The sequence below is a fragment of the Macaca thibetana genome, chromosome 1, assembly GCF_024542745.1.
Source record: "Macaca thibetana thibetana isolate TM-01 chromosome 1, ASM2454274v1, whole genome shotgun sequence".
In the NCBI taxonomy this organism is placed as follows: Eukaryota; Metazoa; Chordata; class Mammalia; order Primates; family Cercopithecidae; genus Macaca; species Macaca thibetana.
In genome coordinates this window covers 52270070-52297888 of record NC_065578.1, presented here as the reverse complement: position 1 = coordinate 52297888, position 27819 = coordinate 52270070, and the positions used below count along the sequence as shown (strand labels likewise).

Sequence of the window (27819 nt, the reverse complement as noted above, 5' to 3'; positions counted from 1 at the left end):
TACCATAATGAACAAATCCCAATGAAACTAGCTTCTGTGTATCTATCCAATCTGATCTCCGGCCTGTCCTTCCTGCTCACTATTCCACTCAGACTGGCCCCCTCGCAGTTTTTGGAACAAGTCAAGCCTGTTTCTACCCTTTCATGCAATGTTCTTTGCATGGTTTGCTCCTTCTTAACCTTCAGATCTCAGCTTAAAAATTACTTCCTCGAAGACATCTAACTACTTTATCAAGGTCCCTCACTATGACTGCTTATCACAGCACCCTAACCATTTCCTGCTGGGCACTTCATAGTCAATAATAATTGTCTCTTTGACTGTCTTCCCCATGTAAGCACCTTGAGAAAAAGAGCTGACTAGTATCTCCGGTGAGACTGTACCTTCTATATATGGTAGGCACTCAATAAATACCTGTTAAATGAACAAATGAAAGACTCCAGAAGTGGGACATAACACTACAAACATCATTATCACATATCCCAGGAATCACATATCTCAGGAGCAAGTGGTGCTGCTAATGGTGAGAAGAGCAAAGGAACTCACATGTACTGAATGACTACCCTCAACTAGCAACTGCTGTAGGTACTTTACGTGTTATCTCTCTAGCGTCTCATAATCCTAGGAGGCCAATATTAGTATCTCCACTTTATCAATCAGGCAACTGAGACTTGATCTCTTCAAGCAGCACAACTAGTAACGGCAGTTTTAACTCAAATTAAAACTTAATCTCCTTCCCCCAAACCATAATACCAGAAGGGGAAAAAAAATCAAACTATTTTATCACTAAGTACTTTTCTATCATGCACACAAATTACATCCTATATGAACATATTCCTACCCTGAGAACCAGTTTTTGTTTCTCCTTTTTGTTTTTGAGGTTTATCCTAAAGCCTATTTCAGGTATCTCTTGTTATGTGGGATAAGTGAGGACAGAATGAAGCAGCGAATCCAAACTACAGAGAAATCAGACATTTTGTTGAAACTCTTTTCTTGAAGTCTTTTTCTTCTCAGAGTAAGAAGCTACTATGATTAGGAAGTAGGTCTGTGTTCTGAATTCATTTTATGGAACTTGGGATCAACTTCTATTGGCTTAACGTATCCTCTTGCCCTACCACCAAATGCTGTTCTGCTGGTCACAGAACATGCAAAGCTAAATGGTCTTAGGAGACCTGATCCATAGTCCTGACTATATTAGCAAGGGCTCCAATCACCTAAACAAATGAAACCAGCTTGTTTTCTACCTCTGCCCACCTTTGGGTGAAGTAATGACAACAACAGCAAGGCGGGGCCTGGATAATTCCCAAACCATTCTACTGGGCTCTGAGGAAACTCACAGGGATTCGGAGCAGAAGGTACCTTTGGATCATCTACTTAAATCTCCTAACAGTTTAGCAAACGGGTCCAGGCAGGCAGTTATTTGTCTAAGAGAAGCAAGTCTCTTGGCTCCTAGTCAAGTGCTCTATCATACCACACTGCCTCCCCAGTCAAAAACTAGTGATTATGTCCAGATAACATTCAGTTTATAAATCCCCCAATGTTTCTCTTTATTCTGCATTATCTAGAGAACCCTGAGCAAGAAGAACACACATAATATAAATAAGAGAGGCCAGAAAAAGCTATTTTAATTTTCTATTAAACATTCTTCTCAAAGCATTATTTTATCCCATATCTCACTGAATTGTAAGAAATAACATTAGTATTAGAAAAACTAGGAAAAAAGATAAATGCAGATAATTAAACTTACATGAAAAAGGAAATTGTAACAAAGGACCGAGGACTTTATATATTTGAAGTGAGATTATAATTTGAAAACTGTGCATCTCAAAGCAAACTTTATTGTTCAATTATTCTTAATGATAGTGTTTTATGACTAATACACTGATTTTTCAAGAAGGAAACCCGTTTTAAAAATATTTTTGTTTTAAAAACAAGCCTGTGTGCAAGCTCTGATCATATTTATTTTGATTTGGGAAGAAAATACTGTTTCTGATAGCATGACATGCAAAATGTTTAGACTTTTTTCTTAATCTCACTAATTTCAAGAACTATTGAGAAATTGATTAAGGACATTAAGTGCACAACACTAATTACTGGCCAGCTGTTGGCATTGTGTTTCTTACTTAGTTCTCCCAAGGAAAACTCTTAAATTGAATCTTCAGCAGAATAATCCTTAAATATACTTTGTAAGCAAAACAAAAGCTTTTTTGTTTACATAGTTCTTTGGATTTTACTGTTCCTAATTTTATTCTGAAACTCAATTTTACCCCAGACCATAATTACCATATTAACTTTGTAATGCACAGTTGTATGCAATTCCGCAAAGCAGTAGTCTACCATCAGGCTCTATTCACCCAGAGCACAGGAAAAACAGGATTGGTCACACCCATTTAAAAACAAATCTATCCCACACTATTTGCCAATGTGTAGTTTCAGTCTAAATTCTGACAATGAAATGTATGGATATATATCTATATATCTCATCTTGATTTTCAAAGTAGCCAAAGGGAGTTCTTTAGAGCTTAGCGTTGCCTGGCTGAAGCTGAAGATTCTGTAACTTCATAGCCAGACCCATGTTGCCAGTGATTTTCAATTTCCCTTGAAAGAAGGCCTGTAAAGAAGAAAGAAAACTCATTACTCGGTGTTTTTAAGATTGCTGATGTTTCTATACTATCTAGCCGTGAGATCATTTATTTATCCAGGTCACATGACTTTCTCTAAAATATGAAACTTGGCTTTCTACAATAGATTTGGAACCAGATTCTTCCAAAGAATTTGAAAAGGCCACACTTTTCGCAGAGCAGCAGAAAGGAGCAGCCTTCCCAAATTTCTCATAGAAATTGAGCCTGTTTTTACCTGTCCTCCTCAAAGTGGGTTACTAGACTGATTCTGTTTTAAAACATTCCCGTAGGTGGGAAATACTAACTGAAATTTTTAGCAGGCTGCTGAGAGAAAAAGCATACACAAAAAACACAGAAACTCTTGGGGTTCAATCTAACGTGCATGTGGATGAAATGCCACCAATGATAAAGGACTTATCCCTACAGAGGACACAGAGCCTGCTGATAATGGGGTGCTTGTGTTACTCTTTGGCTCAATAAGAAGAATCAAACCAATCTGAAGTGCAGAGCCACAATTTGTTCCATTTAACAACTGCCTGGGATTAGATCACATGATGTTTGCTAAATTTACCATGTAACAAAATCCCAGGAAAACTTAAGAGAAATAGCAAAATTGGGAACACAGCATAATTTCCCTGCCATGATCTCAGTATTTTAACTGAATGTTTAAAACAAGGAAGGGCTAGATTTTAAAAAACGTTTCTGGTAGTCTTAGGTTTTTAACAGTACATTAAGAAGCTAGGAGCTCTTCTATATCATCCATGGGAATGTAAGGAGCTCTGTTTTTTCTGTACCTCCTGGTAGGGGTGACTAATTCTTTTTTTTCCCCCTCCTCTGTCTGGACAAACTAAATATGGCACAAAGCCTTCTGTCTGATGGCTTAAAGGTCAGGTGACTCAGAATACAATATATTGAACAAACATCATTAAAAAATACAGACCAGTAGTACAGGAGAAACTCACCACCTTTCCCCTTTGTAAGTTAACAAAGAAAATCACTTTTTATTTACTAACAATGGAGAAAACATGAATCTTCACCCTTTAGAGAGTCCATACATAAAGATGATTTCAGTCTGGCCCCTAGGTGTTCTTCATGTATGCTTGCTGCTGGAGTCAAACACTGAAATTAGAATTTCCACTGCATTTAACGATTTCCAGTCAAATCCTCTGGAAATCCTCTGAGCATAAGGGAAGTCCATTAGCACATTAATAGAAAGGTCTGCTATTTTTATCTTTAATTCCTTTGGGTGTTAACAGGTGCTGAAGGAAAATAAGCTGACACCTTGCCCCCAAAATGGGCAGTACAAAGATAAATTGAGAGAATGAAGGCAGCTGATGTGTGAAGTCTGAACAGCCTGCCAGAGCTGTGCATAGCATGTGCAGTGGGTGGGAAGCAGGATGACAGCCAGCTCCTATACTGGTGGCCTCTGTTCTGTCTAGATTTCTGGAGCGAGCTCAGTGGAAATGTCAGTGCCAATGGTGTGTATTCAGCGGAAACATCACAGATACAAATCTCACTTGCCATGGCATCAACTAAAATGTGCTTGGTTACTTAGAAAAAGCATTTTAAAAAAGCAAGTGGGAGTGAGATTTAGTTGTTTTATCCAATCTTGCAAATTACCAGAGAACCACAGGAATAAGACCTAAAACAAACCAGACTGAGACAACAAAAAAATTAAGTTACATTGGAAAGAAACATCTTAGTTTCTTTTTTAATGGAAAGCTCAGTATATCAAGTTGACAGAAAGCTCACTGTATCAAGTCCATTCAACACTGCAGCTGAAGAATCTAAGAGGACCCTTGACAATCTGGGGACTAGGAAAATCTATACAAGGCATAAACACATTCTAGACAAATGCAATTTAGTCCAACAGGTGTTTACAGAATACCTAAAAATGTCAGAGACTGTGCTAAATTCTGGAAACATAAAGACAAATAAGATGTGCTTTGATGCTTTGAGACACTGACAGTCTAACAGGGAAGAGAGAGAGGCATATTATGACTAACACAACACAACAGGCACTAAGCTGGCAGTCCAGTACGTGGCTCAGGAGAGGGACTGGTTACAGCTCCGCAGCAACTTGGAAAGAGGTCCTTGGAGATAACATCTGAGCTAACTTTGAAAGACAAATCATTTGTCAGGTAAGAACAGGTCAGGCAAAAAGAAGAACATGGGCAAATAAATAGAATGTAAAAGGTCATGCCTTTGTTCATGCCACCACTCCCTCCTGCTGGAACACTCCTACTTTCCACCTGGGCACTAAACTTAAGAGCTGCTTCCTCTGTGGGGCTCTCCCTGATGGCCCAGAGAGATATGGCTGCTCCTGCCTTCATCCTCCCCTGACCACAAGTCAGGTGTGGCACCTTGGATCTCTGGCTGCACTGACTCTTTTCCAGATCTGTGGATGCCCTGAGCGTGGGAACTATTTCTTATTCTTCTGGGCACTTCCAGCACACAAGACAGTGTCTGGCACATAGCTTGCTCCGCAGACATCTGTCACTTGTTTGGGGAACGCTGCAGAGTTTTGTGTGTCTGACCACTTTGCACTTTAGAGTCTGAGTCAGGAGATGGAGTAGAAAGGGCTGAAAACCTACCTACTAGCAGGATATAAGCTCCATCATACTTACCGACTGAGGATTCATTTTACCAGTCATTAAAGCCAGGAAGTCTGAGTCAGCCATTGTGATTGTGCAGTCAGCCTTCTTATCTAAAACAGATACACAGGAGAAGGAGAAAAGGAGGTGTTCAGTTTCACATATACATTTTTGTCAAAAGCCACTGACTGCAACAGAATTACAACCAGCACTGAGGCAGTATGGGGAAATGGGCACTCACATATACTTCTATGGCAGGCTGGTAAAATGTGACACAAACCACAAGCAATCCTGATATTTAACAAGATGGAATTGATTAAATAAATTATGGTATATTCAAATAGTCAGGTATGATATAAACCACAATAAGAAATGACATGGATCTGGATTTACTGACATAAAAAAATGTTCATGTTACATTATTCGTGATATTATTATATATGCCAGTTACAAAATAAACTGTATGATGCCATTTTTGCTTAAAAACAGAATTCAACTATATAAATATAGAAAAACATCTGTAAACTGAAGACACCAATATATTACTAATAGTAACTGTGACAGACTCTAAGGTGACCCTCCTGATGTACATCCCCTTCCTTCCAGTGTGAGCAGAACCTGTGACTTGCTTCTAGTTAACAGAATATGGCAAAGATAATGAGATGTCACTCTTGTGATTTTGTTACATTAAATGATTCCACCTTGCTAGCAGATTTGTTCTTGCTCTCCTGCTGACTCTGAATGACTTCACTGCTATGTTATGGACTTCCTATGGAGAGGGCTATGTGGCAGGGAACTGGCCATTAGGAGCTGAGGACCAGCTCTGGCCTATAGCCAGTAAAAGAGGAAAGCTATCATTCCCAAGGCCACAGGGAAATGAATTCTGCCAACAACCTGAATGAACTTGGACATGGATCCTTCCCCAGTGAAGCCTCCAGATGAGAGCCCAGCCTTGGCCAACACCTTGACTGTAGCCTTGTGTGACTCTATGCAGAGGACCCAGCCAAGCTGTCCTCAGCCTACTTATCCAAGGTAACTGTGGGCTAATAAATGTGTGCATTATTTTAAGCTACTAAGTTTGTGGCAATCTGTTATACCGTAATAGAAAATGAATACGGTTATCTAGATCGAGGGTTAACAAACTTTCTGTAATGGATCAGACACTAAATATTTTAGGCTTTGCAGGTCAGTAGGTCTCTATCACAACTACTCAATTCTGCCCTTTAGTGCAAAAGCAGCCATAGATAATATATAAACAAATGTTGGCTGTGTTCCAATAAAATTATTTTAAACAGGTGGCAGTCAGAGGAAGGAGAAGATACTTGCAACTCATATATCTCTGACAAAGAACTTGTATCCAGACTATATGAAGAACTCCTGTCGAAGGTACAGTGGATTATGGGAAAAAAAAACCAAAAAACTCCTACTCTCCTACTGCTCAACTAGAAAAGGTTAGACGATCCAAAATAAAAATGGGCAAATGACACATATAGGCATTATATAGAAGATCTCCAAATGGCCAAGAAACACATGAAACAGTGCTTCACTTCCTTAACCATCAGAAAATTCACATTAAAATCATGATGAGTGCCACATACCTACTAGAACAAATGGCTGAAATTTTAAAAAGAAAAAAAAAAGGCAATACCCAGCATTAGTGAGGAAGTGAAACAAATGAAAGGTCAACATAATATCAGAAAGACTGTAAAATGATACAGCCATTTTCGGAAAACACTCTGGAAGTTTCACATAAAGCTAAATATACACATACTACATGAACTAGCAATCCTATTCCTAGGTAGTCACCAAAGAAAAATGAAAACTTATGTCCACACAAAAACCTGCATGTGAATGCTTATAGTGGCTTTATTCATAACTGCCAAAAGCTGGAAAAAACCCAAATGTGCATCAACTGGTGAACGGGTAACCATTCAGCAGCAAAAAAGAACAAAACACTTGATGATCCATGCAACAACATGAATAAATTTCAGTGAAAGAAGGAGGCTCAAAAAGCTACATACTATATGATTTCACGGGTATGACTTCCTAGGGAAAGCAAAACTACAGGGAGAGAAATCAAACTAGTGGCTGAAAGGGCCTGAGGGGGCTGACTATAGAGGGACATGAGGACACTTTTGGGGGTAATGGAAACAGTCTGTCTGTATCTTGATTTCTGGTGATAGTTACACAACTGTATGCATTTGTCTAAATTCACAGAATTATACATCTGAAAAGGGTTGATTTTATTGTTTACTGTTAATTGTACATCAATTAGCCTGATTTAAAAAAAAGCTGGCAAGTACCAAGTACCGTCAAAAATGCAGAGGAACTAAAACTCTCATATAAGGTGGAAGGAAACGTAAAATAGTACATCCACACGAAAATCCTGTTTGGCTATCCTGTACTTTATCACCTAGCCCTGGGTACATGTCCAGTGGAAATAAGTACAACGGAAATGTCCACTAGAAGACATCTATAAGAATATTCATAACAACATTATTCATCAGGCCCCCAACTTGAAACAATGCAAAGATACATCAAATGCACTAGGAATGAATTCTGGGGTATTTGCATAGTAAACACAAACTATTGCCACATGCAACCATATGAATGAATCTTATGCTGTTGAATAAAAAAAGCCAGACCTAAAAAAGAGTAAATGTTATTGGTCTATAAATAAAATCAAGCTATGGTGATAGGATTCGAAATAATGGTTCGTTTTGGGAGTGAACAGTGAGAGCAGGCGGGCAGGAGGGAGGCTTCTGGAGTGCTGGCAACATTCTGTGTCTTAATCTTGGAGGTGTATTCATTTGTCAACATTCATCATGTGGTACACTCTGGAATTATGCCCTTACTACAGGCTAGACTTCAATAAAAATTTTACAAAACACAAAACGTAAAAACAGGTGGTAGGCTAGGTCTGCAGGGCATAATTTGCCAACTCCTAACCTGGACAGTGGAATTTTGGCAGGGTAGTTCTTCATTTTATTTGTCTATCTTTTCTAATTTTTTTTACATCAAGTGTATGCAATTTTAATAATACAAAGCTTTTAAAATATTAATTTTATTATCAAAGTGAAATAGTGGAAAAAAGACTGGACAACAAAGACTAATACCTCATTGTTAAATCAGCCGTGTCTACCTTGTCCAAATGAGAGGTTTCAAGTGCAAAAGGAAAAATTCACCAAGAAATCAACATTTTCAGCAGTCAACGTTTTAGGCAATCAATTAATATAACAATAGGATTCTAACAGTAGGCTCCTCCTCTCATTAAGAATTAGCTCAAATTAAACCTGGCCTCTCCCTGAAATGAAGTCACATTTTATTCACAGGGCACTGATCTGAAACTACTCTACTTATATGTGTATATGTTTTCTGTCTGTATTTGTCCAACAGAATGAAAACTTCAAGGGGCAGAGCCCTTGTCAGTGTTGATCACTGCTATATCCACAGGCCCTTGAAGAGTACTTGACACATAGGAAATCAATAAACAATTGTTGAATAAATTAATAGATTATGTGAATTTCAAAAGATGATCAAATTATGGCATAATAGCTAATCAGATAACCTGTACCTTAATAAAAGAGATGGAATAGAAGCCGGGCACAGTGGCTCACACCTGTAATCCCAGCATTTTGAGAGGCTGAGGTGGGCAGATCATCTGAGGTCAGGAGTTCAAGACTAGCCTGGCCAACATGGTGAAACTCTACCTCTACTAAAAATACACAAATTAGCCGAGCATGGTGGCGGGTGCCTGTAATCCCAGCTACTTGGGAGGCTGAGGCAGGAGAATCTCTTGAACCCAGGAGCGGAGGTTGCAGTGAGCTGAGATCGCACCATTGCACTCCAACCTGGGTAACAAGAGTGAGACTCCATCTCAAAAAAAAAAAGAAATAGAATAAACTGTTAAACCATAGTATGCCTCTGTTATTAAATAACTGAAACAAGATAGAAAAAAAGTTTTTATTATATGTCTTACAACTCAGGAATTGCCCCTAAAAAGACTGAGATTCAATGGTTATCCTAACTTAGCTGCTAACAAAATTTTCTCTTAAAACTGGAAAAAAGGTCTAAATCCTTAAAAAATAAACAAATTTACAGCCTAGAAAATCCAGTTCTCTTGCAGATATATAACATCAAAGAGCACGAGGTAAAAAACAAACTGAGATCGTTGGACCTGGTCCTAACAGTCCAAGAAAGGACTCTTGGTCATTGAAAGGGGGCTTCAGGAAGTAAAATCTGCTACTGCTACTGCTGTAATATCAGCATTTATTGAGCTCTCACTATGCTGAACACTTCAACATACCTGGTCTCATCTGATCTTTATAACAATCCTATAAGGGTCAGAGGGACCAAATAACTTGCCCAAGACCACATAGCTAGTAAGTAGCTGAGCTACATCTGAATGCAGATTCCTGTTGCCAAAGCTCATACTCCCTATTCCTATGCTCTATTGCTTCCTTTTGTTGTAGGAAGTATGTAAACATTCAACAGCTCAGTTTTAACTGTGCCTTCACTGATTTATCAGCATTTGATGAATCCCAGATGGTTTCCAAGTTTTCAAAGTCCTTTTGGGAGCCTTAGACAAACCTATATGTCTAAGCACAATTAATGTTTAACATGTGGTTGGGGAGGAAACAATGATTTACTGAGCACTTACTAGGTGCTCTATCTTCCTTATCTCATTTAATCCCCACAACAGTTCTACGGATACAAACTATTCTCATCATATTCTAGATAAGACCACTAGACTCAGGGAAGGTATATACCCTCTAAGTGACAGAGCCTAGATCTGAACCCAGTTTTGGGTGTTTCTAAAAGGCTATGCTCTTTCTAGTGTACCTTGGGGTTAGGAGACCCTGAAGCTTTCTGTATCATGCTGCCCATAAAGGGAGAAAGTTGAGAACTCAAGGTGCTGAAGGGGCAGAATAAAAGAATGAAGGAATAATATCTTATGCTAGATTAATCAAAGCTGGCTTCCTGGATATATGCTATATGAGTCGTTTCAAAGGAGATGAGGCAAAGGCAGAACTCGTGGAGGAGATACTAAAAGGTACCCAGGCAGCAAAAACAGATGATGGAAAATGCACAAAATCTAAAAATCCATAATATATTCATCTCAATAATCATTACCAAGCTCTTACAAAATACATTTAAGTAAATCTTACTTTGTTAACAATAAACAAACCCCCTAACATTATGTATATGCCAAATGAACTAGCAATTCTCCTTAAAATGCCGGTTGAAACTAGGACAGGTTATTAATGCTTTAATGTAGCTAATCTCTAACAAATAGCCATTTGTTGGTTGATGTAAAAGGAGCTGGCAATTTCCAGTGATGGCTTTTCTTGGTAAGTCTGTATTTCAGCACCACTCTTGGCTGCCAACAAGTGTCAGTTTCAGCAGAAATTATCCTGCCCCAGGGTAAGATCCCTTGGGGTCTGGGGTACAGCACCTAATGTGGGAAGAACATGGCAAGAACCTATCTGGAGGGAACACAGCTTTTCCAAAATCATTCAACAGCTTTCCATCAGCATATGATCTTTGATAACAAACCAACCCTATCAATCAACAACAACAAAATAGGAGAAGGAGAAATTTTTTTAAAACAACCTTAATATCAGTATGGAGATATCTAAATACAAAAGTAACATTAACCTTCAGTCATTAAAAAAAAAAGATCACAAATATAATTCCTGAAGTTCTTTCTATTTCTAAAAGCTGGAATCCAGATAAAGCCTTTAGCTTTTCTTTGTACACCACCTTAGAGTGGCGGCTCATAGAATGCAGTTATGATCATTTTTTTTGCCCATTCATTTTGGAAGGAAAAAAAGGGACTCTGTATAATTCAGGAACCTTCCACAACAAAGTCATGCTGCCCACACTAGACAGATGCCCTAACTACTGCTCAATTTTTCTTTCATTCATCTCTCATCAATCCCTTATTCAACCATGCACATTAACAGTACTCTTCACTTTTTCTCCACACTCCAAGCTCTATACTCTATTCCAGGAGCTTGCCGACCTCCTCTCCTCTCAAAATGCCCCTGAATATTTACCTGCCCTTTCAGAGAAAGAAGTTTCCATCCATCCCTTTTCACTAGAGGTAACCTTGCTTCCACCTGTGCTCCTGATGTCGTCCTTTCCAAAAGGACCTCCATCAAAAATGTGTCAGTAATAAAATTTCACCATTTTTGACAGACATGCTTCTTCCATACAATTCCCAGGTCCCATTACCTTCACCTCTAGTATCTCTGGCATCTACTCTCCCAACATTCACTTTTCCCACTGCCTGCACAAAGGCCGGCCATCCTCTCCGCTCACTTAGACAGTGGCAACATCTATCCTCCTGATGGCTCTCTCTGCTTCTGATCTCACCCCTTTCAATTCATCAGGTCTAATGTACCAGTTTCATCCTCTAAAACACAGCTCTGATTTCACTTTTCTATTTAGGAAGCTCTAATGCATATTAAAAAGCTTTGGTATACTGGTTATATACCAAATGACTTTCAAAGTTCCTATCATGGCATTTTTTTTTTTTTTTCTCAAAACAGAGTCTTGCTCTGTTGCCCAGGCTGGAGTGCAGTGGTGCCATCTCGGCTCACTGCAACTTCCGCCTCCTGGGTTCAAGCAATTCTCCTGCCTCAGCCTCCCAAGTAGCTGGGATTACTGGCATGCACCACTACACCCAGCTAATTTTTTGTATTTTTAGTACAGATGGGGTTTCACCATGTTGGCCAGGCTGGTCTCGAACTCCTGACCTTGTGATCCGCCCACCTCGGCCTCCCAAAGTGCTGGGATTACAGGTGTGAGCCACCTTGCCCAGCCCCTATCATGGCATTTTAAGCCCTCCAAAAAGCTGGTCCCAATCCATAGTGTTTCTAAATTACCCTAGGCTCTCTCCAACAAGAGAAGCATAACAGTACAGTACAGCTACCACTTACTGAATGCTTACTCGGAACCATTCATTCATTCTGTTGTCCATTTTTAAATTATTCATTTTTGAAGGCCTACCATGTGTCAGGTACATTCTAAGCACTGGGAATGCAGAGTATACCTCAGACAAAAAGCTCTGTCTTCAAGGAACTTACAATTCAAGTGAGAGAGATGGACAAAAAGAAAGTAAGTAAAATATTACATGGTATATCAGATAGTAATAAGTGCTATGGAGAAAAATAAGGCAGAAAAGGGCAATAGGGAATGGTAATGGGGGTATATATATATATATATTTTTTAGATGTAGTCTTGCTCTGTTGCCCAGGCTGGAGTGCAGTTGCGTGATCTTGGCTCACTGCAAGCTCCGCCTCCCAGGTTCACGCCATTCTCCTGCCTCAGCCTCCTGAGTAGCTGGAACTACAGGCACTCGCCACTACACCCAGCTAATTTTTTTGTATTTTTAGTAGAGATGGGGTTTCACTGTGGGGGTAAGATTTTAAAAAGGGTGGTTAGGGAGGGGCTCACTGAGAAGGTGAAATTTGAGCAAAGATCCAAAGGAAAGGAGGGAATAGGCCACAAGGATACCTGGGAGAAGGTAATTCTGGACAGGGAACAGAGAGTAGAAAAGTCCCCAACCAAGAGAATCCCACATTCATGCAATAGCAAAAAAGTCAGTGTTACTGGAGCCAAGTGAGCAAGGACATACATAGTAAGACAGTGAAAACTGGGGCCAGATCATACAGTACAATTTTAAGAACTTTGCTTTTACCTGCAGTGAGACAAAGCTATTGGATGCTTTTGGGCAGAGGAAGGTAACAATTCGGCAAGTTTTTAAATGATCACTCTGGCAGGTGTGCAGAGTAGTGGGCAAGAATAGAAGTAGGGAGACCAGATAAAACAATGATGCTGGCTTAGACCAGGGTGGTGGTGGCTACAGAGGAGGACAAGATGTGCCGATGTGTTAAACTGTGGAGTGTAAGAGAAAAAAAGTGGCCAGAGATGACTTCAAGGTTTTTAGACCAAGGAACCAGTAGGACACAGGAGCAATTTACCAAGAATGGGATAATAGCAAGAGGAGTACACACTTACAGGGGAGAAGAAGAAAGATCAGGAGTTCAGTTTCACATGTTAGCTCTGCGATACCTATTAGGTGTCCAAGTAAACTTGTCAGTTAAGCAGTTGGATATACACCTTGTAGTTCAGTGGCTGGGTCCACGCTAAAGACAGTCATTAGTGTAGAAACTGTTTTAAAGCATGGGACTAGATAAGATCCCCAAGGAATTAAGGCAAATAGAACTGAGCCTTGGAACACTCTAATGCTTAGAAATTTGAAGACAAAAAGAAACCATCAAGAGAGGCCGAGGAGGAACAGCCAGTAGGCAAGGAAAATGTATAAGTGTAATATTATGAGGGCTGGGAATTAACCACTGAATTTAGCAATGTGGTAGTCACTGGTGACCTTGACAGGAACAGTCCAGGGATAGCGATGAGGACAAAAGCTGACTAGAGTGAGTTCAAGAAAGATTTGGATGAGGATAACTGGCGATAGTGACTATAGACAGGTCTTCCAAGGCCACTAGCCATGCATTGGACCATGTGCTTTTTTTTTTTTTTTTTTTTTTTTTGAGACGGAGTCTCGCTCTGTCGCCCAGGCTGGAGTGCAGTGGCGCGATCTCGGCTCACTGCAAGCTCCGCTTCCCGGGTTCACGCCATTCTCCTGCCTCAGCCTCCCGAGTAGCTGGGACTACAGGCGCCCACAACCGCACCCGGCTAATTTTTTGTATTTTTAGTAGAGACGGGGTTTCACCGTGGTCTCGATCTCCTGACCTTGTGATCCGCCCGCCTCGGCCTCCCAAAGTGCTGGGATTACAGGCGTGAGCCACCGCGCCCAGCCTGGACCATGTGCTTTACAGGTTAATTAAGAGAGAATCCTCTTAATCTTCATACCAATCCTATGAAAAGGGGCCATTTATTAAGCCCATTTACAGAAGAGAAAACCGAGTCTCAGAAAAGTTAAATAACTTGTTCAAGGTCAGAATATGTGAATGGCATGGACGGGACTCCAACCCAAGTTTGCCTAATTCCAAAGCCTAAGATTGGCAACTCTGTGATGGAGCCTGCAAATCCTTGGGAGGAGGTGGCTTTGACCTCTTCCTGTTCCCTGGAATTCACTGGTTCTTTAACATTAAAAGCCAGTCCTTTAGGGGAACAGTAGAGCAGACCCCCATTTTCCCAGCTGACAGCCTTTGTAAACTTGTCAGTGCTCCTAGAAATGAAGTCATTCCCAAACTAACCTGAGTTAGGAAGTACTGATCCTTTGCCATTCTTCACATCCACCACCCAGGTGGCCTCTTTACCCCCAGGGCCATCTTTCACCTTGAAGGCAAAAATACCACCAATTTTCTTCACAAACTGTTCCCCTTCCTGGAAAGAAAAATAACACTGGGGTTACATTAAGTCCATTTCTCTGGCTTTCTCCTCAAGCAAATTCATGTTTAAATAGATACATGATATGAGTATCTGGGCCAGGGAGCAGTCCCCAAGGTCCTTTATGATCTTTTACCCAGAAAAGTCTGAAAGGCAAGCAGGCAACAACTCCCACATCTGCCAAGTCTTTTATTAAAAATAAATGTGGAATATATGTAAGGCTAGCTGTAAAACCAGCCATGGTGATCATTCCTGTAATCCCAGCACTTTGGGAGGCAGAGGTAGAGGGATCACTTGAGCCCAAGAATTGAAGGCCAGCCTGGGCAGCATAGTGAGATCTGGTCTCCACTAAAAATAAAAAAATTAACTAAGCATAGTGGGGCATGCCTGTGGTCCCACTTACTCAGGAGGCTGAAATGGGAGTATCACTTGAGCCCAGGAGTTTGAGGTTATGGTGAGCTATGATCATGTCACTGCACTCCAGCCTGGGCAACAAAGCAAAACCTTGTCTCAAAAAAAAACCAAAAAGGCCTTTTTAGATACAACTGGTATCTAAAAGGGAAGGAGGGACAGGGCAGCATTTTCTGCCAAAATAGCCCTCATATGTTCCAATAATTTGGGAAAGATTCACTCTGGCATTTCTAAATGTAAAGATCCCCACCTTCCCTTCTCTCTGTGTGTGTGTATACACATACATATAAATGACATATATATAAGCATATAAATGGTATCTATATAAACACATATAAATTTTATATATATATTGTTTTATTTTCTTTTTTTTTTTGAGACAAGGTCTCACTCTGTCACCCAGGCTGGAGGGCAGTGGCACAATCAGGGCTCACTGCAGGGTAAATCTCCAGCGCTCAGGTAATCCTTATACTTCAGCCTCCCCCAAGTAGTTGGGACTACAAGCATGTGCCACCACAACTGGTTAATTGAATGTGTGTGTGTGTTTATGTGTGTGTGTAGAGACAGGATCTGGATCTGTGTGTGTGTGTGTGTATGTGTGTGTATGTGTATAGAGACAGAATCTCCGTATGCTGCCCAGGCTGGTCTCAAACTCCTGGGCTCAAACAATCTTCCTGCCTCAGCCTCTCAAAGTGCTGGGATACAGGGGTTAGCTACCACAGCTAGCCTTACATATATTTTTGGTTCCTCGCAATCAGGACTTAAAGACAAGTGGTTCTGAAATCAAGGCCTTTTTTGTTCTTGTTGTTCAACTCATTTTCTCTATCAGTATAAAGAATTATATGAGTAATATACCATCCACCACTTGCTTTTGGATATTGGGGAAAGAAGCTGCCTAAATACAGAAAAAAAACCTTAGACCTATATCTCTGCAAGGGGGTTTCCCTTCTCCCTCACTTCCTCTTTTTTTTCCTTTCATTCCCAGTCTTTCCTTCCTGAAGCATTTATTGAGCCAAATATTGTTACAGGCACCAAGTATATAGAAATAGGAGTCAGAAAAGTAAGTAATAACAATACGCTATAATCACTACGACAATACACTGGGATCAAGGGAAACACGGGACTGCAGGAGCACAGAGGAGCAGCTAAGCCAGCTGGCAGGGTGAATAATGAAAGAATGACAACAACCTCACATATCTTGTTTAAAAAAAACATGAGCAACATAATAATTTTATTGAAAAAAAATTTTTAGAGAAGGAATATTTATTTCACTGTGGAAAAATTAGAAAATATCAACAAACAAGAAGAAAATACAAATCATTTGTAATTTATTATATTATTATTTTTTAGACAGTCTTGCCCTGTCACCCAGGCTGGAGTGCAGTAGCGCGATCTTGCCTCACTGCAACCTCTGCCTCCTGGGTTCGAGCGATTCTCTTGCCTCAGCCTCCCGTGTAGCTGGGACTACAGCACGTGCCACTATGCCCAGCTAATTTCTCGTATTTTTAGTAGAGACAGGGTTTCACTACGTTGGCCAGATGGTCTCGAACTCCTGACCTCAAGTGATCCACCTGCCTCAGCCTCCCAAAGTGCTAGGATTACAGGCGTGAGCTACAGCACCCGGCCAAAATCATTCATAATTTTATCACTCAAAGAAAATCATTTTGGATACATATATATGCAGAGAAAAAAAATGAGTTTTGTACCAAAAACAAGAATCTTTCTGTAAACAGAATAAGTAGATTACAAAATATGATCTCATTTAAGATATATATCTTTTAAATGGAATCTGTTTATATTAAACAGAGAAGATTATATATATATGTATCTTACATGGGATCTAATTATATCAAACAGAAAAGATTATATATATATGTCTCTTAAATGGGATCTGTTTAATTATATTAAACAGAAAAAGTAGATTACAAAACAATATGATCCCACTTAAGATATATATATAAGATTTATATATGATATATATGCTATATATATATTATATACATATATATTCAGGAAGGTCTAACAACTTGGCTAGGTTTGTAGAAGTACAAGGAAGAGCAAGAATTCAAACCTATTTTGATACCTAGATTTGGTGTTCTTAATTAGCAAAGTTTAATTCTAGGTATTTACCCTTAAATAAATGAGGCTCTGTAAAAATATTTAGATATGAGAATGTTATTCATAGCACTGTGATAAAAGCCAGAAGTTAGCATAAGCCTGAATAACAATTAACAGGGCACCGATTAAATAAAATATAGTATACATATGTCATATATAAACCTTTATATATATATATATCTTAAATGGGATCATATTGTTTTATAATCTACTTTTTTGTTTAATATAATTATCCTAATTACTATGTCACTAATATTCTACATAACTTTAAATGGTCACATATAGTCTTTAATTGTAAAAGTATACCATATTTTATTTAACCAATACCCTGTTGATTGTTATCAACAAGTTAGCCAAGTTATTAAAACTTTCTGAATCTCAGTTTGCTTTTTTTTGAGATGGAGTCTCGCTGTGTTGCCCAGGCTGGAGTGCAGTGGTGTGATATTGGCTCACTGCAAGCTCCACCTCCTGGGTTCACGCCATTCTCCTGCCTCAGCCTCCTGAGTAGCTGGGACTACAGGCGCCTGCCACCATGCCCAGCTAATTTTTTGTATTTGTGTATGAATCTCAGTTTTCTTATCTGTTAAATGGGAATAAAATAGTAACTACCCTTACAGACATGTATGAGAATTATGTAAATACCCACAACACACAGCATACTCAATGAATGTTAGCATTTTGTTGATGATGTTTTATTATATGATCTAGCTGCTATTTCTGTGCTAATATTATAGCTTTATAATACACTTTACTCTTTGACACAGCAAATCTCAATTATAATTCCTCTCTACCAAATATTCTTGGTTATTTTGTATTTTTTTTTTGGACACATTTTCCTTTATATGTACTTTACAATCACTTAGTTCTTCTCACAAAATGTTGTTGGAGTTGGATGGGGTTACATAAAATATACAGATCTGTTTAGGGGAGAGGTAGTATCTTTACAATATTAAGTCTTCCCATCCATGAATATAGTAAACCTTCACCTTTTCTTTAATGTCCTTTGGGAAAATGTTGTCTTTTTTTTCCCCAACATAGACTTCTGTACATTTCTTGATAAGTTTATTCTTAGGTATTTTATATTGTTTTTGTTAATAACACATCTTTGCATTACATTTTATGGCTAGGTTATTGCAAATATATAGAAAATATACTAATCTTCTAATGTTTATTTTGGAACTGGCTACCTGTTGAGTTCTCTTTAATTTCTAATAGCTTTTATTTCCTATCTTCTTTATTTCGGCCTTACATATTTGCAATAATTTACACACAAAATTCTTCCTTTTGGTATCATAATATTAATTTTTTTTTTTTTTTTTGAGACAGAGTCTCACTCTGTCGCCCAGGCTGGAGTGCAGTGGCACAATCTCGGCTCACTGCAAGCTCCGCCTCCCGGGTTCACACCATTCTCCTGCCTCAGCCTCCCAAGTAGCTGGGACTACAGGCACACGCCGCCACACTCGGCTAATTTTTTGTATTTTTAGTAGAGACGGGGTTTCACTGTGTTAGCCAGGATGGTCTTGATCTCCTGACCTCGTGATCCACCCGCCTCAGCCTCCCAAAGTGCTGAGATTACAGGCGTGAGCCACCGTGCCCAGCCTCATAATATTAATTATTTTAAGAAAGACTTAAGTGTTTACAATGTTCAGGCACTGTGATAAGTACCTGAAATACTCAAAACTGCCCCTGAGGAACTTACATAAACTGACATTAGATACTAACCTCTGTTTCTAAGTATGCAGAGAGCCTGGCCTAAGTTTACTATTTCTTTTTGTTGTGTTTTTGTTTTATAACAGCATTGAGACATAATTTATATCCTATAAAATTCATGCTTTTAAAGTATTCAATTCAGTGGTTGTTTTAGTATATTTAAGGTTGTACAACCAAAACCACTATCTAATTTTAGAGCATTCTTATTAACCCCCAAAAAAACTCACAACCGTTAGCAGTCATGTCCTGTCTCCTCTACCCCTCAGCCCCTGGCAACCACTAATCTACTTCCCAAATCTACAGATTTGCTTATTATGGACATTTCATATAAATGAAATCACACAATATATTTGTGACTGCTTCTTTCACTTAGCATGATGTTTCCAAGGTTTATCCACATTGATGCATACATGGATCAGTCTTTCAATCCTTTTTTTTTTTTTTTTTTTTTTTTGAAATGGAGTCAGTCTGTCACACAGGCTGGAGTGCAGTGGCATGTTTTGACTCACTGCAACCTCCTCCTCCTTGGTTCAAGTGATTCTCCCGCCTCGGCCTCCCAAGTAGCTGGGACTACAGGCATGCACCACCACGTGCCAAAAAAAGTACTAAAAGTTTTTGTGTTTTTAGTAGAGATGGGGTTTTACCATGTTGGCCTGGCTGGTCTCGAACTCCTGACCTCGAGTGATCCACCTACCTCGGCCTCCCAAAGTGCTGGGATTACAGGCATAAGCCACTGTGCCCGGCCTCCTTCAATCCTTTCTACGGCTAAATAATATTCCATTGTATGGGTGTAACATACTTTGTTTATGTATTCAGCAGTTGATGGTTGCTTCCATTTTTTCCTATTATGAATAATACTCCTACAGACATTTGTGTGCAAGTTTTTGTGTGAACACAGGCTCCTAATTTCTTTTGGTTACATATCTAGAAATCGAATTGCTAGGTCATAAGGTCATGTTTAATTTTTTAAGGCACTCCCAAAGTGGCTACATCATGTCACAATCCTACCAGCAATTAATGAGGGTTTCCAATTTCTCCACATCCTCACAAACAATTGTTATTGGCTTTTTTTATTTTAGTCATCCTACTGGGTATGTCAACCTTTTTTTTTTTTGAGATGAGTTTTGCTCAGGTTGGAGTGCTGTGGTGCAATCTCGGCTCACTGCAACATCTGCCTCCTGGGTTCAAGCGATTCTCCTGCCTCAGCCTCGTAAGTAGCTGGGATTACAGGCACACGCTACCACACGCAGCTAATTTTTTTGTATTGTTGGTAGAGATGGGGTTTCATCATGTGGCCAGGCTGGTCTTGAACTCCTGGCCTCAAGTGATCCACCCACCTCAGCCTCCCAAAGTGCTGGGAATACAGGCATGAGCCACTGTGCCCAGTATGTCAACCTTTTTCTTATATACAGGTAGATCCCCTGAGAGCCACCTGGAATCTTGGACATGGGTCTTAGGACAAAACACTTGTTTTGCCCTAAAATATTTAGTCAGGGACTACTTATCTCAATAGTCATGGAGGCATCTCTTACATATGAGTATCCTGAAATTAACTACCAGTATTTTCTAGTTAAACCAAGAAACAAAAATGACTGTCAGGTTTTTCTTTTAAGTGAAAAAGAAATGCTCTTATGTTGGCTTCCCTTAAAAGAGCTCACTTAAATTATTTTAACTGTAGAAAAAACTACTAACAACAATACTAATTATTTTGAGGGGCCTTCAAGTTTTTAATACTTTTGTATATATAATTTCTTTAATCTTCACAAAACCATACAAATAGTTGGGCAGACATTAATATTAGCTCATTAAGCAGAAAAAGCAATTGAGGCTCATAAAGATTAAGAATGCTTCTCCTCTATACTGCTGCCAAGTAGTACATCTAACACTAACATATCCATCTGGCACTCTCAGGCTTGAACTTCTTGGTGACTCCTCACAGTCAACAGGATGAAGTCTGTCTTTACATATTATCCTAGAGTCTTCAGATCTGAAGGATATTTGTCTGAACTCCAGCCACTTTCTCTTCCTCTTCATCTTTGAATTCCATGAACATGTTGAATTCCATGAACTTATGTGCCATGTGCTTGTATGCCTCCATGCCCTTACTCCTACCCCATCCCAGGACACTCACTTCTTCCTAGCCTCCACTCCCACCCCTGACCTCCTCATTCAAGTCTCAGCTCACATGCTAACTCTTTTGGGAAGGAGTCTCTATCTCCACCAGATACTTCGATGGCCCTCTGCACATAAACCCATGTTACTTTTTTCTGGAAATATTTTTCCATGTCTCTCGTCCCACTAAACTCTGTGTTCCCTGAGAGGCAGGGACATACGGCTAGTGGGTAGTACAACCAGAACTCAATCCCAGGTTGCTTTAATCCCAAATTCAATGCTACTTTCATTTGACCATACCACACTGAAACGGTAGGTCACACCAATATTTCTAAACTTTAGCCGATGACAGCAGAGCTGTATCTGCCACCATAAAATGAAGAAAGTTCAAAGTGTTCACATTCCTTAAAATCTTTTCTCTCAAGGTTCTGTGGAAATAATCTATGAGAGGGGGTTAATAACATTAGTGTGCTAGGCCACCTGAGAGGAAGACTTCCTTTAGGGCCAGAGGCCCATGAATGACTATTTCCAGGTGCATCCATGCCATCTGCTTGCACAGTGCCTCAGGAATACAGCTATGTGCAGACACCAACAAGTTACAGCAGGAAAACACCAGCAAACATTTAGAAATTCTACCTGCATACTTGAAGATAAATTCCTATAACCTTACTGCTTATCCTCCCACCTCCTTAAAATAGATAAGAGAATAATTTGCACTTGCTGTTACTTTTCAGAAACAACTGATCCTCTTATAAAATCACATCCCTTGGACAATAAAACATTTTCAATTGAAGTAGGGGAGTGAGAGAGGGTAAGGAAACTGATGAGGAGAGAGAGTTAAAAGGGAAAATAAAATACAGTTGTGAAATTGGAGATCATTAGTACTAAAAGTTCTGAGTGCCTCCTTGCTTGAAGAAAAGTACTTTTTTCTGAGTAGGCAAAAGGTTAAGGAGTAGGTCCTGTCACAGACTTAATAGGGACAAAAAAATTAAGACAAAATTCAAAGAAGGGCAATGGAGAATTGCTAACAAAGACAGAAGTGGAAATAAAATCTTTGGCCAGGCTGCCTTTGCTAATGCAGAAAATGCATGAATTGACAAAAGATTCCAAGACTTTAACTTTCTAGTGCTGCAAACACTTAGGAAACTGACAATCGTGGGAAGGAGAAAGAAACAAGGGAACAAGGTTGGTAGGGAGGTTATAGAGAAAAGAATAAAAATGGAGCAAGAGGCATACATTTGCAAGGCTAAAAGAATACTGTAAAATAAAAACCACTCTACTTTGTTAATCCCAGTAATGAAGTATTCAATGATTGATATACTGCCATACCTCACACTTCATAGTAGATAGTCTCTACATTAATTTATTTGATTTTTTTTTAGATGGAATAGGGTTGAAATAAATGAAGCAACTTGTCAGACACAACTATCCTATGTGTTCTTCTGCAGGAATATATTGGCAGCATTTTAAAAAACCAAAACTTTTAAGCTGAGACTTTATAGAGTGCAACTTCATTTTATAGGAACACTTATAATGAAAGAAGTTCAAGAAACAATGAGATATTTTTTCCTACTAGGTTGGCAAAGACTTTTTATTTTTATTTTATTTTATTTTACTTTTTTTGAGGTGGAGTCTCACTGTGTCACCCAGGCTGGAGTGCAGTGGCATGACCTCGGCTCACTGCAACCCCCGCCTTCTGGGTTCAAGCGATTCTCCTGCCTCAGCCTCCCTAGTAGCTGGGACTACAGGTGTGCGCCATCATGCCCGGCTAATTTTTGTGTTTTTAGCGGAGACAGGGTTTTGCTATGTTGGCCAGGTTGGTCTTGAACTCCTGATATCAGGTGATCCACCCGCCTCAGCCTCCCACAATGCTGGGATTACAGGGGTGAGTCACTGTGCCCGGCCCAAAGATTTTTAAAAACCAGCCAACACAGTATCAGAGGTGTGAAGTAAAAATAGTTACTCTCCAACATAGCAAGACCCCATCTTTACAAAAATAAAAGTAAATAAATTTTTTAAAATGAAAAAATAGTCACTCTCATGAATTGGTAATGTTTGTAAATTAGTACCCTCTTGCTGGTGTAGTTTGGCAATATGTATCAATATACAAAATGCACATAGCCAACCACTCAACAATTTTCCTCCTTTATTTATATTAAATTGATCATAGCTTAAATATGAGTGCAAAAGGATATTTATTACAGCACCGTTTTACTTGAAAATGTTAAATACAACCTGATATTCATCACAGGAAGCTATTTAAATTATGACAAATACATATGAATACATACTATGTATTAAAAATCAGGGTAAATGGCCAGGCACAGTGGCTCATGCCTGTAATCCTAGCACTTTGGGAGGCCAAGGCAGGCAGATCACGAGGTCAGGAGATAGAGACCTCCTGGCTAACATGGTGAAACCCTGTCTCTACTAAAAATAAAAAATTAGCTGGGTGTGGTGGCACGTGCCTGTAATCCCAGCTACTCGGGAGGCTGAGGCACGAGAATCGCTTGAACCAAGGAGGTGGTGGTTGCAGTGAGCCAAGATTGTGCCACTGAGCTCCAGCCTGGGTGACAGAGCGAGACTTTGTTTCAAAAAAAAAAAAAAAGAGGGTAAAGATTTAGATTATGGCCATGGAACATACTGTCCAAAGAAAAACACAGGTTATAAAACAGGTAGCCCCATGTGGATGCATCCCAAGATGGTTGCAGGACAGGTCTGCGGCTTCTAGGCCAATGGCTGGCCCTGCTCTCCCTCAGGATGGTTGTAGATTATAATGAAAGTCCTGGGAATGTTGGGTTCTTTCACAAGACACATCAGTTATATCACCTGTATTCCCATCCACAGTGCAATCATCTCATATATTAAGTAGTCCTTTGGCCTACAATAAGGGTTATGAGATAAGCACAATGTTTGCCTTTCATACCATGGCTCTAATGTGGTGAAATACAGTTTAAACATTCTATTTATTCCAGCCCACTTTGATCACCTTAATAGATGTGTAATTTGCATTGTGATTATGGCTGTAACCATGCCTTGTATGGTCTGAGATCTAAAATCAATAATGAAATACATCCAAGCAGAGGCTCATGACTATAATCCCAACACTTTGGGAGACCAAGGTGAAAGGATCACTTGAGCCCAGGGGCTCAAGGCTGCAGTGAGCCGTGATCATGCCACTGCACTCCCATTCTGGGAGACAAAGTGAGACTCTGTCTCAAAAAAAAAAAAGAAAGAGATCCCAAGATTCCTCTAAGTTTAAAACAATGAAATAAATATCAATTTTGCCTGGAGAGTTATTTTTAGATTGCCTTAGTATGACTATTACCTATCAAGAACTAATTATTGTACATAAAAAATAGATCAGCATATATAGTATAATAAAAAACAACAGGTGTTGTGGTGGGCGTGGTGGCTCACCCCTGTAATCCCAGCACTTTGGGAGGCCAAGGCGGGTGGATCACTTGAGGTCAGGAGTTCAAGACCAGCCTGGTCAACATGGTGAAACCCTGTCTCTACTAAAAATACAAAAATTAGACTGGCGTGGTGGTGGGCGCCTGTACTCCCAGCTACTCAGGAGGCAGAGGCACGAGAATTGCATGAACCCGGGAGGTGAAAGTTGCAGTGAGCCAAGATGGTACCACTGCACTCCAGCCTTGGTGACAGAGCAAGACCCTGTCTCAAAACAAAACAAAACAACAAAACAACAGGTATTATATGACCCTAGCTTAAAACTATAAGTTAATATACACAGAGAGAGATGTTTGAAAGAACGTTAACCACTGTTAACATTTCAGTAAACTCTGAGTGGCAGAATTTGGGGAGATTTTAAACTTTTGTTTAAAAGGTTAAAACAAAAGTATAGTATAAAATTTATATTATTCATAAACATACATTTCTGTATAGTATAAATTTTTTAAACTAGCATCATTTTTAAAACAAAAAATTTTTAACTACTTTAAGAAATCAAAACAATTTCTTTTTACAAAAAATTTTGATCTATGTACAAAAAAGGCTCGTTTTAAATATTATTCTTTGGAATGATTTTAAGTAAGACCTTTTTAATTCAAAGGAAATTATACCAAAATAAATTAGAATCCCTTTACATTTGAACTTTGCCCATAACTGAATAACCCTCTGACAAAGAGGACCTAGAAAAGAGCGACAATTTTAACAGTATTTATCATGGTTTTTTAAGCTCAAATCTGGAGATTTATACATTTCTGAAATGCATTTCTTTTAGAATTACAAGGAAGCCTTAATAGACACTCAGAAATCTAACTACACTCAATAGTTGAAAACATGATATAAATTTTCAATTGTACCACCTCGTGGCAACACCTGTGTCTGCTTCCTCTAGCCTCAAGGTCCTTCCTGGCAATATTTTACATAAATCTTACCTCTTCAAGTTTCTTCTCAATCTCCTTAAAGACAAGATTTGCCTTAAATCCATCACTTGCAGAGTTGGTTGGAGCCGCTTCAATTTGATGAGTTCTAAATGAACTGGGGGAAAGAAACCGTTTCAATTCATGGAGTCACATAGGTACTAGGTTTTTCAACATTTATAAGATAGTAATTTTCAAAATTTTCAAAAACCACAAGAACAGAGATGTTGCAAATCTTATCCAGAGGAAATCTTTAGTAAGCATATAAAATAATTAAGCTTGGCCAGGCGAGATGGCTCATGCCTGTAGTCCCTGCACTTTGGGAGGCTGAGGCAAGCGGATCACCTGAAATCAGGGGTTCAAGACCAGCCTGACCACCATGGAGAAACCCCGTCTCTACTAAAAACACAAAAATTAGCTGGGCATGCTGGTGCATGCCTGTAATCCCAGCTACTCAGGAGGCTGACGTAGGAGAATCACTTGAACCTAGGATGCGGAGGTTGCAGTGAACCGAGATCGCGCCATTGCACTCCATGCTGGGCAACAAGAGTGAAACTCCGTCACAAACAAACAATTAAGCTCTTCTTCCCATTTTTTCAACACATAATCAGCTCATTAGGAGCTAGAATTTTTTCTTGAAAATACAGTAAACCAAAGAAGCTACCTTCATGAATCTTACATGCTAGTGGAGGAGACAATTTAGAAACAAAAAAATAAATAACATAGTTATCTGGACACAGTGGCTCACACCTGTAATCCCAGCACTTTGGGAGGCCAAGGCAGACAGATCGCTTGAGCTCAGGAGTTTGAGACCAGCCTGGGCAACATGGCGCAACCTCAACTCTACAAAAAATACAAAAATTAGCCTGGTATGGTGGTGCCTGCCTGTAGTTCAGCTACTCAGGAGGCTGAGGTGGAAGGATCGCTTGAGCCTGGGTGATGGAACCAGACCATTTCTACATAAATAAGTAAGTTATTTATTAACTCTATTACGGTGGCATGTGCCTGTAGTGCCAGCTACTCAGGAGGCTAAAGCGGAAGGATCACCTGAGCCTGGGAGATAGAGGCTGCAGTGAGCTATGATCGCACTGCTGCACCCCAGTCTGGGTGAGAGAGTTAGACCCTGTCAAAAAAAAAAAAAAAACAGTGCTCCTTTCTCTTTCCCTTTTCCTTCTATCATTTCATACTTTTTTTTTCTCTGTTTCTCTCTCACAGGGACTCCGTTACCCAGGCTGGAGTGCAGTGGTCCAATCATAGCTTACTGTAACCTCAAACTCCTGGGCTCAGGCAATCTTGCCTCAACCTCCCGAGTAAGCTGGGACTACAGGCGCATGCCACCATGCCCAGCTAATTTTTAAGATTTTTTGTACAGACAGGGGCCTTGTTATGTTGCCCAGGCTGGTTTCAAACTCCAGGGCTCAATCAATCCTCCCACATAGGCCTCCCAAAGTGCTGAGATTACAGATGTAAGCCACCGTGCCTGGCCTCATTTCATAAATATTTAATGACTTCTTGCTACATGCCAAGCAAGACATTTCAAAACACTGGGGATATGACGGTGAACGGATCAGACCCAGTCTCTGCACTCACTGAGTTTATATTCTTCCAGTGGAGGAGAAAAAGAAGTGAACACAAAATAACTGCAAACTGTACCAAGTATTATGAAACGGAGGAGTAAGGTGACCATAGTTTACTATACATTTATATTTCTAAACAGCAAAAAAGAGAATAATTCAAAAGAGAATAATTCAAATGTTTCTAAAATAAAGACAAGACAAATATTTAAGGTGATGGATATCCCAAGTATACTGATTTGATCTTCACAAATTACATGAATGTATTAAATTATACTTGTACCCTGACACTATGTACATCAGTTATGCATCAATAAAAAATAATTTTAAATTAAAAAAAAAGGAACCTACTTTAGGAAGGACAGTCAAGGAATGACCTCTAAGACCTTATTAAAGGAAGAAAAGTAGCTAGCCATTCAAAGAGGAAACTGCAAAGATCCTGAGGGAGACAGGAGTATGTTAAAAGAAAGTTAAGTAAGACCAGAGTCTCTACAATACAGTAGGTGTGGGGAGAGTGACATGAAATGAAATTGGAGAACAAGGCAGGCCAAATGATGATGCAGGTAGGCCAAAGTAGGGAATTTGGAAATCCACAGAAATGGTAACAAGGAAGTGAAATTGTTTGATTTGTGATTATTCTTACAACAGTGTGCTGAATGAATGAGGATGGAGAGGAGCAAGAGGAGCGGGCACTAGTTAGGAGGCTGTTGGAATAATCCAGATAGGAGGTGATGGTGGCCTGGACTACAGAGGCAGTCTGCCAGTAGATAGAGAGTGGGGATAGATTCAAAATAGAAATAGAATCCACAAGCCTTGCTGTGGGGGTGAGGGAGATATAAAGAGGAAAGGGCAAGGATTACCCAGGCATTTGGCCTGAATAACTTGGTGATGGAAATGCCATTACTAAGACAAGGAGGAATGTGGTGGGAATAGA

At 39.6% G+C, this 27819-nt stretch overlaps 1 protein-coding gene across 4 annotated transcripts in view; it reads right to left on the bottom strand.

Annotated features, from left to right (window-relative positions):
• Positions 1-1605: 1605 nt before the first annotated feature.
• Positions 1606-27819, bottom strand: part of SCP2 (sterol carrier protein 2) — a 124115-nt gene continuing 97901 nt past the window's right edge. For 2 of the 4 annotated variants that reach the window (XM_050803132.1, XM_050803142.1), the window contains 4 exons: positions 25327-25429; positions 14443-14572; positions 5246-5325; positions 1606-2608 (listed from right to left, as the gene is read on the bottom strand). In XM_050803132.1, the coding sequence (XP_050659089.1) occupies positions 2513-2608; positions 5246-5325; positions 14443-14572; positions 25327-25429 (409 nt within the window). In that variant the 3' untranslated portion in view covers positions 1606-2512. Of the gene's footprint in view, positions 5326-14442; positions 14573-25326; positions 25430-27819 lie in introns of all 4 variants that reach the window. The other 2 variants (XM_050803140.1, XM_050803137.1) reach the window with 2 other exon arrangements.